Consider the following 13,001-nt stretch of genomic DNA (forward strand, 5'->3'; position numbering starts at 1 on the left):
CCCAAATTAGATTGAACCTGTCTACTCTTGGAGAATGGAGTTCCCACACACAGCCATTGATAATGTATTATTCTTGGTATTTCTCTACATTTCTGCAACATACTCCCGTTACACCTGTGGGGGTCTGCGATATGCGACCACCAGAGAGATGCTCTCAGAGGTTCATTTTGCATGTTTCTGTATCCCACAATGGAACCTGGAAATGGAATGCGGGTTCTAGTTCTGAACACCTGAGACTACAAGTCTAAGCCCACTCTCCTGGAGCAAACAACACTGGACTCAATAGGACTTCCTTCTTTGAAGGCAGGTAAAGAATTGCACAACAGGGACTTTTGCTTTCACATTCCTCCTTTGTAATAATGGGGGGCAGGGAGGGGAGAAATGGGTTTCTAGCTGTCACTGTCAGCGGCAAAGTTGAGAGCAATTGCTGCCGCTGTTGCAATTTCTGTGGAAGCAACAGGTGAAGATTGGAAAGCAGATACTCTATCTTTCCCTTTTGCATAAAGCTACATCGGATAAATCAACGGGGAATTCGCAGGTCATTTTAATGGATTAAAAAAGCCCTGGTGGATATAAGTATCGCATTTCAACCGCTTTTCCCCCAAATGAATGTTGGCAAAAGATTCTGTTCCTAAGTGTTTGTTCTCCCAGCTCTCAAAATCACCCAATCCTCTGTTTCTCTGAATCCAAACATATAAATATGGAAGAGCAAAGCTAAACCTGAACCACAACCAAACAGTGACATGAGAACATCAGGCTTGGGAAGATCACAGGCTGTGATGGAGGTATTGGGTCTCACATCTGGAACTGGAGGTCTAGGGCCTGTGGAGGTAGAGGCTGTAGTCTTAGCTATGGTTGCTAAAAGCTATTAGCAGGTCCACCCTCTAGATCAGGGATGGGAACATCTGGCCTTCCAGATTTTGCTGGATTCCAGCTCCCATCAACATGAGTGGCAGTGGTCAGGGATAAAGGAGATGGAGTCCAGCAACATCTGGAGGCTCCCCAGCTCTGCTCTACATAAGGGATGACTACCTTGTAAGCCCACAACCTGGCCCTCCTAAGCAATTCTATTTGGTTCCTTGTAGCTCTACCAAGTGTTTAAGAAGGTATGGCAAACATTTGCACACAATTGCACTCATAAACAGGGCTGGATTAAACCTGCTGAAGCCCTGGCTAGGGGTGGGGAACCTCTGGTTTGTGGGCCAATCTTGGCTGAATGGGACACTGGTATAATTTGGCCCATGGGGTCATTTCCCCACCACCACTATGGGACTGACAAAATAGGAATTCCATTTTGTACATACAGTCATATCTCAGATTACAGAAACTTCAGGTTGCATTTTTTTGGGTTACGGACAGCCGAAACCCGGAAGTACCGGAACGGGTTACTTCCAGGTTTTGGTGGTCACACATGTGCAGAAGCGCTAAATCGCTGTAACCTTACTTCTCACAGGGAGGGAACCACCAGAAGGCCCACAGAGGTGGACCTCAGTGTCTGGGCTGAACAATGGGGGTGGAGATGCTCCTTCAGGTCTACTGTGCCGAGGCCGTTTAGGGCTTTAAAGGTCAACAACGACACTTTGAATTGTGCTCGGAAACATACTGGGAGCCAATGTAGGCCTTTCAGGACTGGTGTTATATGGTCTCGGTGGCCACTCCCAGTCACCAGTCTGGCTGCCGCATTCTGGATTACTTGTAGTTTCCAGGTCACCTTCAAAGGTAGCCCCATGCAATAGTCCAAGCGGGAGATAACCAGAGCATGCACCACTTTTAAGGCTTGCTGGGTTCTGGGTGATGGTGGGTCTGGAATGCTTTCTAATGACAATACATCAGCCAGCTCCTCCTCTTCCTCTCCCATTATTTCCCAACTTTCCCCTCATCTTCTCTGTGACCTCCCTCCCTTGTGACCTCCCTCAAACCCCTGTTGTAATTCTGAACTGTCTTTTTCTCCTTCTCTGGAAGGGTCAGGTTGGGGAGGTGGTCTCCATCATTTCTCCTCTGCCCAGTCTCTGACAGGAACCCTTATGGTCCCAAGTATAAACGGAGGACTTGAGAAGATGTGTGAGTGATTTTGGCAGGTTGGCAGCCTCACATGCCTGTCAAGTTTGGCCCAAAAGGCGAATCCTGATAAGCTTCTGGCCCATGCAGCCAAAAGGGTTCTTTATCTAAACATTGTCACGTTTAAGAGGCATTACAGGACAAAAAGAAGAAGTGCAGTATTCTTACAGAAAAAATACAGAACAGAAAATAGAAATAATAGTTGTTTATGTATCAATAAGTAGGTCATGGAGCAAATGAAAAGTAACAATTCATAGAATCATTGGCTTCTAAAGTTGGAATGGGACCCAACGGTCATGAAGTCTGTTATCTACTAAGCTTGGATCCTAGAACAATAGGCAGGTAGGATCCTAAAATGCAACAACCTGATTGGCTTGCAGGAGCAGCCCAATCAGACCCTAGGAGGAAGTTAATCAGCCTATTGGGCCTGTAGGATGCTAGGTTGCAACAACTGATTGGCCTGCAGCAGCAGCCCAATCAGGCTCCAGGAGGGAAACATAATCAACCAATCAGACGGTACTCATTGTGTAAATAATGTATACAAAAGCCTGAGGTTGGGGGGGGGGGATTCAATCACTGTTCCTATGAGCTGAAATAAAGAGCATGAAATTACTACTCGACTCTGAGTATATTTCAAAGTCCCTGCAATGCATTCAACTAAAGCATAGGTCTTGCAATAAGCCTAGCTGCGTACAAAATACCTTTGAATGAAAATGCCTTCTGACTTCTTATTAAGCATTCCTGAAAATGTTTTGATGTACAGCAACAGACAAACAGCTCTGTGGTTTAGCAATTTCTAAACGGAAGGGGTAAGGTAACCGTGTGCCCAGTGCGCTTTCTGCCCCTAACATAAAACGTAAAACACTTTCTTTCATGATTTTTTAAAGGGATCATGTTTGTTTGTTCTTAAAAGGCCTCTCATAAGCTGAGGCTCCATGTTGTAGCTTAAATTTGGTGCTACTCAGGAGGAAAAGGAAATGCACTCAAATACCTCAGGAGATATTCCACTCAATGTTTGTTGGAGTGTATTTAAATATTATCCTCGCACAGCAAGTCAGTTCCAAACACAAACTCAAGCACTTCTCTCTATCCTCTGCCCAGACAAACCTGAGACACTATCAGAATTGAAGGGCATATTCCAGCCAGGCAAAAGCACTCAGGGATGTGAAACAGGGCCAGTGTGTGTGTGTGTGTGTGTGGCTGGGAAGATGAAGACCAGCCAGAGAAAGCAGCCTAGAAAAATACACCCATTTCTCAGGTTCCTCACCCTGGTTTGGGCTTTAAATCCAAATTTAGATTTGGGCCCAAAGTAGGGTTGTCATACGTCTGGGAAATCCCAGACATGTCTTCTTTTGAGGGTCCCAGTGCCGGGTTTACGTATAAGCTAAACAGGCTGTAGCTTAGGGGCCCCACTCTCGTGGGGACCCCCCAAAAAATTAAAAGGAAAAAAACTGGATGTACATTTCCAAAATATAAGATAAAAAACTAATAAAATAAAACCTACATACAGCAACAATGTTTTGTGTTGTGTAGGCTCCTGTGATGTAAGTAATGGGCCCCTCCTGCTAGCCTGCTCCCTAAAATATCACTGCTTTACTCATTTCTATATCAATTACTTTGATAAAATACACATTTTGTTATGTGCAAATGGCTTTAGATACCTATGAGGTCCATAAATTACTGCATAGCATATATTCAACAAACACAAAACAAGTGACAATTTGTTGTTGACAAAGGACAACTGGACATATAAAGGGACCCATTGCCTTCAGTAGCTTAGGGCCTCATCAAATCTAAATCCTGCCCTAAGAGGGTCCTACACATGACCTTCTTCTGATGGGTAGGATTTTACATTATAAAGCAAATGTCCTTGATTTTGGATTTTATTTTATTTTTAAAAAAAGGAAGTGTGTTGCCAGCTCTGGTTCTGGCGCTCGGGCTTGACAGCAGCGGAGGGGGGCTATCAGGCGATCACCCTCAAAAAAAAGCTTGACAACTTTTTGTGTCCAGATTTCTACCTCTTGAAATATGGCAACTCTAGCCCAGAGGTGCACTGGCAATCAGAACAAGTACAGCAACAAAGGTGTTGCATCGTTTAACAGCCTGGCCTCTATTGAGATCTGGGGAGCTGTATGATGAAGCTACTGAAGTGTCTTCAAACAACACATCCAGAGCTTTTAGCTCCTGTTCCCTTTGTGGAGGAACAGCCATATACAGTGGTACCTCAGGTTGCATACGTTTCAGGTTACAGACTCCGCTAACGCAGAAATAGTGCTTCAGGTTAAGAACTTTGCTTCAGGATGAGAACAGAAATCGTGCTCCGGTGGCGTGGCAGCAGCAGGAGGCCCCATTAGCTAAAGTGGTGCTTCAGGTTAAGAACAGTTCCAGGTTAAGTATGGACCTCCGGAAAAAATTAAGTACTTAACCTGAGGTACCACTGAATAAGCAAAGTCTGGCGAATTGGGAACCTACTAGGCACTCCAAAAACAGGGACATGACATGGTTCAAAAAATAGCTGGAATATCAAAGCTTCATCTTCAAAGTGGGGCGTTTTTAATTGCCTATGTTTTGGGGCTATCGGCCACAGGTAGAACGGATCCTCTCCATGCAGAAGGTTTTGGGTTCAGCCTCCAGCATCTCCAGTTAAAAAGTAGCAGGTGATGGAAAAGACCTGGCTGAGCAGCTGGAGGGCCGCTGCCAGTCAGAGTTGACCAAACTTGGGTAGTAGCCTGATCTGGTGTAAGGCAGCTTTCTATACTCTTAAGAGAAGTGTGTGCACAGCTGGATCCTTGCTTGGCTATTTTCTTCAAGGCAGTTTTGGATGCTGAAGAGACAAGCCTCTTTTGAAACCGAACGATGGCTTGTCTTTTCAGCAGCGAAGAAAAGCAAAGGACCCTTCGTGTGAACTTCTGGGCTCTTTGGACATACGTCTCTTTGCCTGCTCTAAAGGTCTCTGTCCTTTCCCATGGCTTTGCAAAAGTGGAATAAATTATGCAAGGTAGACACTTTAAGGTGCTGGTTTTAACCTTTAAAGCCCTATACAGCCTAGGACCCTCGTACCTATGGGACCGCCTCTCCTGGTATGTCCCACAGAGAAATTTACGGTCTGCAAATAAAAACATCCTAAAGATCCCAGGCCACAGAGAGGTTAGGCTGGCCTCAACTAGAGCCAGGGCTTTCTCGGCCGCGGCTCCAATCTGGTGGAATGCTCTGTCACAAGAGACTAGGGCCCTGTGGGACCTGACATCTTTCTGCAGGGCCTGCAAGACAGAGCTGTTCCACCAGGCCTTTGGTCAGGGCGCAGCCTGACCCCCTCCTCTGGCAATCTGCACAGAATTTTGCTTGATGGTTGCCATTAATTTGATTTTAATTTGATTTTAATTAATTTTATAATGAATGTTTTTAGAATGTTGGACTATTTTGATTGTTGTTAGCCGCCCTGAGCCCAGCTTCGGCTGGGGAGGGCGGGATATAAATAAAATTTATTATTATTTATTATTGTGAAATGACTTTATCTGCATAATTTATACACATTTTGCCTTTTAAAGAAGAAGTGTTTCTCCACACACCCACACCCAGAAAACTTTAGAACATTGGGATCCTTTAATCTAAGTCTTATTCATTTTCCCCCTAGAGGTAAAATTATACCTACCGATGGGATATGCCATGTTTCTCCACTCTTTCCACCATGAAGCTAGTTGGAGGAATGATGTACACCTGCATTAGCTAAATATATATGCATGCTTTCAACATGCATGATGACAAAAGGTGCTATTAAGGTGACAAGGTAAAGAAAGAAATGGAGGGTGCAAGCCAGAATAAAACCAAGATGATAGTCAGGGACGTTGGCTTACTGCACAGCTGTCAAAATAATGACAGGTGGCAACGAGATTTTGTGCATTGAACCAAATCTAATTATAGTGATAATAAATGGACAGGTGGCCAACATGGTGCTCTCCACTTGGTCTTGGACTCCACCTCCCATCATCCCACGGTTAGGGATGATGATGGGAGTTGTAGTCCAACAATTCCTGGAAGGCACTTAACATGGTGCAGCCCCAGGACTCTAAGACAAAGGGCAGATCTGCCTCCTGGTGCCATAGACAGAAGACTGGAGCCTATCGGCTGGAGACTTTTGAATAAGGTTTGAAGCTGGATATGAGCAAGACCCAAATCGTTCCACTTGGGTGAGGTACTATGTGGCCATGGGCGCATCTGTAAACAGTGAAACATTGTCATTCTGGCTGCACGTGGTACTGACTGCATGGAATCCTGCCCACATGGAAGCAGTGACCATCAAATGCCACATCTGAATCAGACCTGACTGGCTACAAAAATCAGATGGTCTTTTTTTTTTACATCCTATCATACTGGACTTCAGGCTAAAGATATGTAGGACTTATGTGGGGTATTCTGAAGGGCTGTAAGCCTGCTATTTGAAAGTGACCTCTACCTGAGTCCAAGTCTGGTTTAAAGAGAAGGAAGCAGGAAATGAAGTCTTGAGGTTGCTCATACTTGTCACTTGGGGTCTTCTCCACTAAGGTGAGATGTGCTGCAATTCCTATTTAAATGATAGTCATTATTTCCAAATTTGCACCTATGCATATGGATTAGGTAAAGGTAAAGGGACCCCTGTCTGTTAGGTCCAGCCACGGACGACTCTGGGGTTGCGGTGCTCATCTCGCTTTATTGGCCGAGGGAGCCGGCGTACAGCTTCCGGGTCATGTGGCCAGCATGACTAAGCCGCTTCTGTCAAACCAGAGCAGCGCATGGAAATGCCGTTTATCTTCCCGCTGGAGCGGTACCTATTTATCTACTTGCACTTTGACGTGCTTTCGAACTGCTAGGTTGGCAGGAGCAGGGACCGAGCAATGGGAGCTCACCCCATCGCGGGGATTCGAACTGCCGACCTTCCGATCAGCAAGCCCTAGGCTCAGTGGTTTACACCACAGTGCCACCCGCGTCCATGCATATGGATTAGCATATACAAATCTGGTGATGTCATAAACTCTCTTCTTTCTTTCTGGTGATGTGTAAGTAAGTGCCCTACATGAAAGTGGTGAGAGGTTTTTGTTCAGCTTGATTTGTAGCATCTGCAGCTGATTAACAGAGTTGCTCTGATGTAGCAACTTTCCATTTGCAAATCCCTCTCTGGACTGAGAACTGAATGTGTAGTTGTTGTTGTTCTTATTATTTTTAATTATATTTATTAATCACATTTTTTTTAAAAAAAGAAAAGACCTCAAAGCGACTTACGGAATCAGAAGTTGACATATACCACGATACCCTGAATTTTTATACACCTGATCATATAGATGCACATCATCCCATTGGTGAGCAAGAAATATATTTAGGTAACAAAATGAATGTACCACACAATAAAGCCCAATAGCAGTGCATTGTGCAACCCTATTGCTACATACGATTGGAGCTGGTGTGTATCAATAAATGGAGATGAAATGAAAATTTTCACTTAAAAAAATGCAAACATTTCATAATTCTTTAAAAAAAAAAAAGTCGTATGAAGTCTTTGAAGGCTGCTTTTGGAAAATTAAGTCTTAAGATTGGCAGGCAATTGTGCTAAGGATCGATCGTTTCCATTGTTTCTAATACCTCTAAATACAACAGCATTTATGATCTGGAAATGTTGTCCAAACAGTCCATGCCATGGAGTCAAATATTGCCAAGATGAATTATAAGTTACAAGAATGCACGCAACCATCTTTAGCAAGTCCCAGTTTCAGGTCCAGTTTCAGTGCCTCAAACTAACAAGCCAAGCTCTGCCTGTCTTAAACTTCAAGCTTTTGCCTTGTGCTAACTGAACCATTGGGTGGGCTTGATTTGCAGTAAGCGAAAGTCCCCTTTTTGCATTCATGGGTTGGCAAGCAAATAAACATCCACATGGGCAATGCACAAGCGAAAAAAGGCTGGATGGAAAAACAATGGACTGCTGTTACTTCTCTTTATTATGCTTTGACTTGCAAACGACAGTATCTTAACATCCCCTGCTATTTAACCTGATGGACAGATTGGTCACGTACACTAGACATTTGCAGCACATGGCTTCCCCCCAAACAATCCTGGTAAATGTAGTTTCCTAAGAGTGCAGGGAACTGCACCTCTGTGAGTGGGTAAACTACAGTTCCCAGGATTCACCAGGGGGGAATTGCGTGCTTTAAATGTATGGTGGGTACGCAGCCATAGAACTCTCCAATTCCTGCTCACCTGCTGCTAATACCAACAGTTGTGGGTGGGCCAGAGTTCATATCTTAGCCCCAGAATATTTGCATTAGTACAGTGGTACCTCGGTTTATGAACTTAATCCATTCCGGAAGTCCGTTCTTAAACCGAAACCATTCTTAAACCGAGGCGTGCTTTCCCTAATGAGGCCTCCCACCACCACTGCCTTTCCACCATTCAGATTCTGTTCTTAGACCGAGGTAAAGTTCACAAACTGGGACACTACGTCCGGTTTTGCAGAGGTCATAAACCAAATAGTTCGTAAACAGGACTGTTCTGAAACTGAGGTACCACTGTATCTCCATAATCGAAAATTCTGTAGACCTGAGATGACTTAGCAGAATGCCGCAGAAAATCTGCTTCCAGGAATTGTTTTCAGAAGGAATGTCTTGTTTTTGTGGGATACCTGCAGGTGAAATGGAAAGTGATCCCCTTCTACATATGGGAACACTTTTAATCGCTCAGTTTTTGCTAATAATTCGCTATTGGTCAATATGTAGTCAATTGTACTAGTTTTTGACCCTGACAGGAATGTATATTCCCCAGGGATATCACCCCATTTAGAATGTGTAAATTTAGCTGCCTCAAAAATTTGAAAAGGCAGGCGCCGGAGTAGTTTGAATATTGGTCCTTAGATAGCCTTGGGGTCTGGCGGGCTTCTGGGCTAGACCTCTTGGGAAACCCGACTTTGCACCTGTGTTTGGTTGCTAAGCTGGAGTCATCTGGCCCTAGCCTTGCGTTGATATCACCCACCAGCAGGACCTTTGCCCCCGGATAATCCAAAATCAGCAACTTAACAAAGGTTTCTAATCTTTTCCACTTGCTATCGATGTCAATGCTTAAGCTAGTTGGAGGAATATAAACATTTATAAATAACACTTTACATCTTCCCCATGATACAGTATAAATAAGGCCATTGCTAGTTGGTTTAAGGAGGGCAGCTCTTTACAGGTGGCATTTAGACACTGAGAAATCAAGATGCAAAACCCCCCTTTTAGCCTCACCGGGCTTCTGCCCAGAACAGCCTTAATTGCATAAGCATAGAAACCTTCCAGAGCTGGAGTTTCCACCGCCCATGTCGAAACCATCGGTTAATTTGCTGAGTTGCGGCAAGCAGCCATGCTAACTGCGCTTAGCAGCTCTCTGTAATGGAGCCTTCTAAGAGAAGAAGAGGTTCGTGTCTGCTGCTAAGCAGAGAGGTAGAAAGGGATAGAAGTGTTGGTTGCACAATACAGCTGGGTTCAAATGACCCTGCCCAGGAGGCTCTCCGGGATCTCTGCTTTAAAAAAAGCATTTCCCAGCATCTGTTCCCCAAAGTCCTGTAACTGGTGATGCCAGAAGTTGAGCCGCAGGGTCTTCTGTGTGGTAGAATTCTGGTATCTTCCTTAGTGACGTATCGTTCCCACCCTCCTGTGGCAAATGTTGTCCCCATCTTCAAAAGGGGGAAAGGGAATATTACTGGCGATGGAATCCAGTTTCTGCAGTGCCAAATCAAGCAGCAAAATGTAAACTGAGATTCTAGTCCTTAGAAATGTGTTGCTAGAAAATGTGGAAAAGCTCTGTAAAATATTTTAGATTGGAATTGATAGTGGGTCTCTTATTCTTCTGATGTTGTGGCTTCTCTGACCCTTCAGGATTCTGTGTTCCTTCTCATATATTGAATAATATATAATATTCTTTCCCCCATTCCTCATTCCCATCCGCTCTCCACTTTCTTCAAAAGTCAACATTTATGGCAGAAATAAGCAACAATATACGATCTATCCAATATATTTTTTAGTCTTTGGATGTTCTCACAGCGCTGAAATAGCCTCAGTGTTTCCCCACCTCGCCTCCTTACCTCCAATGCAGAGAAGTTTGTGGGATGTGATATATAAGTAGCAGTCAAGTACAACATTCCTTGTTTGCCTAGAGTAGACATGCGGGGGAATGTTTGGTGCAGCCAGTTGAAAACTTCCTGTTTCCTCCTGGCTGGGACATACTTCCTCTTGCATGCAACCAGAGGTGGGCATGACCTTACCTGTCCAGGTAACAAAAGGACAAGGCACGCAGCACACTCTCTCTTTTTGATTTCCTCCATCGTTGGAGCAGCTTTTTAGCTAAAAATGCTTTTTGCCAACAGAGGACACTGGGATTATCCCCATATGGGACAGATCCACAGCTATATATCTGTAACTAAGTCTGCCTCCAGGGATCCAACTGTGAACTGATGATGTGAGTAAACTTCTTTTATTGACTTTAAATAGGATTCTTGTGTGTTTATTCTTTTTAAGAGGGATATAAGGGAACTTACCAGGAATCTAATACTGAGAGGCTTACACAAGCCTGCAACCAGCTACCTGCTGTGTGTTTAAAAGGGGAACGTAAAACTCTGTTAAGTAAAGGAACTTGCTAACACAAGTTAGGAAGGATATTAATAAAAAATATATCCTCTCCTGCCTCCCTGAACATTCCCACAAAGCTCTGATCCTATACCCCTTTGTGAACACAACCTTTCCTTGCTATACAGAAGGAAGCCCTTGTTCAGAGATGAGCTCTGTACATGCCCTGGATCTCACATGACCAAAAAGAACACCTTGATTGGAGCAGACAGCTGCAAACCAACACTTATGCATGTCCCTCGTTGTGTGCATGGGGTGTCCCTTTACCCTGATGTTAGAGGAATAGGGCAGTGTGTACCCCCCTGGAACTCTGCACATGCACTGGAGCTCTGGGTTCAAGACACGCACACATTATTATATTGTCAGTACAATCCGTATGCAGGATCTCTGCATGACCACAGGTTACATACATTGACAACCATGCACATTTTGAAGGCGCCGTGAATATTTTGCAAGAGTAGTCAGCTTAAGGTCACTAAGTAGCACCGAGATCGACAATTCTTTGCAACACAGACATCAACGTTGGACATTTCTGCGGGACTCCGGACAGGAAGCAGCAAACCAACATGAACAGAAATTAAAAAATGGCAGCAAATGAAAACGGGAAAATGACGTCGCCTGTCTCTGTTTTGCTGTTGCTAACCATACACATAGGAAAAAAATCAACAGCAGATGTGCTTGCCATGTGGGCTCTAGGCTGTGCAATCTTGGAAGCTGATGGGAGTATTAGAACATTTGATATGTGGTGCTTGGGGACAGAGGAAGTTTCCTTATACAGTCATACCTTGGATGTTGAACAGCTTAGTTCCCAAACATTTTGGTCTCGAACGCCACAAACCTGAAAGTGATTGTTCTGGTTTGCAAACTATTTTTGGAAGCCGAACATCCGACGGGGCTTCTGCGGCTTCCGATTGGCTGCAGAAGCTTTCTGCAGCCAATCAGAAGCCATGCTTTGGTTTTTGAACGTTTTGGAAGTTGAACCGGCTTCCGGAATGGATTCTGTTTGACTTCCAAGGTACAACTGTACTGAGATAGGCCTTTCCTCAATCTAGTACAGTATTCTGAACAAAGACTGGCAGCAGGTCTCCATGGTTTCAGGTCAGGAGAATTCCCAGCTCTATCTGGGCGTGTCGGGAATTGAACCTGAAACCTTATACATGCAAAGCAGACACACAAACCACTGAGCTATGGTCCCCCTTCCCCCGAATCACCCCCTGTGAGCTGTTTTAAAGACAAATCTCTTGACAGAAAATGCTCTCCTGTGAGCTCTATGGTGAACATGCAGCAAATGGTCATTTTTTGGGGGGAATGGCAGTTCTTTCATTTTCCATAGCAGCACAGCCTCAAGCAGAAATACGCCATGCCAGGTTGGAAGGAGCACCACAAAATGCTCTTGTGTATGAATGCTGCAACCCCAGGCTGGATAAAATTCCCAACAGGGGTTAGACAAGCATGTTCCTTGCATGGCAAAGACTGTCTCATTCTAGCGGGCTTTCTAAGGTAATAAAAAGCACTCAGTGGTGTGAGTTATGGCTGGTGAGAGCTGTGACCTTGGAAGAAGGCATGAGAGATAGTATAGCAAGGCCCATCCCGAATTACAGCACCAATAATTTTCCTACTGGAATGCTGACCTGATATTTGGGGTACCAGCCAGCAACACAGAAGCGGAGGTGTCAGATAAATTGATTCAATGCACAGAACACTGGGGAAACTCTCTGTCCAGAAGTCTTTTTAGATGAATGGTATCCAGACTGGAAAATGTATTTCCTCCTTTACAAGCCCACCCAGCGGAGGTGAAACTGTCACCCAATGAGTGCAATGCCACAAAACAGGGGTAGCCAATGGGATATTCTCCAAATTTGGGGGGCGGAGCTCTGAACCCCCAGTCCCAGCTTATGTGGCCAATGGTCAGGGGTGATAGGAGCTATAAAGGTAAAGGTAAAAGGTAAAGGAACCCTGGACGGTTAAGTCCAGTCAAAGGTGACTATGGGGTTGTGGTGCTCATCTCGCTTTCAGGCCGAGCGAGCTGGCGTTTGTCCACAGACAGCTTTCTGGGTCATGTGGCCAGCAGGACTAAATTGCTTCTGGCACAATGGAACACCATGAAGGAAACCAGAGTGCATGGAAACACTGTTTACCTTCCCGCCGCAGTGGTACCTATTTATCTACTTGCACTGGTGTGCTTTCGAACTGCTAGGTTGGCAGGAGCTGGGACAGAGCAACAGGAGCTCACCCCATTGCGGGGATTTGAACCGCCAACCTTTCGATCAGTGAGCCCAAGAGGCTCAGTGGTTTAGACCACAGCGCCACCTGCTATAGTCC

At 44.8% G+C, this 13,001-nt stretch overlaps 1 protein-coding gene across 9 annotated transcripts in view; it reads right to left on the bottom strand.

Annotated features, from left to right (window-relative positions):
- ADCYAP1R1 (ADCYAP receptor type I) overlaps nt 1-13,001 on the bottom strand; it is a 138,667-nt gene that overhangs the window by 21,002 nt on the left and 104,664 nt on the right. For 4 of the 9 annotated variants that reach the window (XM_083704204.1, XM_083704199.1, XM_083704201.1 and 1 more), the window contains exon 14: nt 5,711-5,752. The exons of the other annotated variants lie outside the window; for them this stretch is intronic. In XM_083704204.1, coding sequence (XP_083560330.1) covers nt 5,711-5,752 — 42 coding nt within the window. The remainder of the gene's footprint in view (nt 1-5,710; nt 5,753-13,001) is intronic. 9 annotated transcript variants of the gene reach the window in all.

Source organism: Podarcis gaigeae (assembly GCF_964106915.1).
Source record: "Podarcis gaigeae genome assembly, chromosome: 12".
Taxonomy (NCBI): Eukaryota; Metazoa; Chordata; class Lepidosauria; order Squamata; family Lacertidae; genus Podarcis; species Podarcis gaigeae.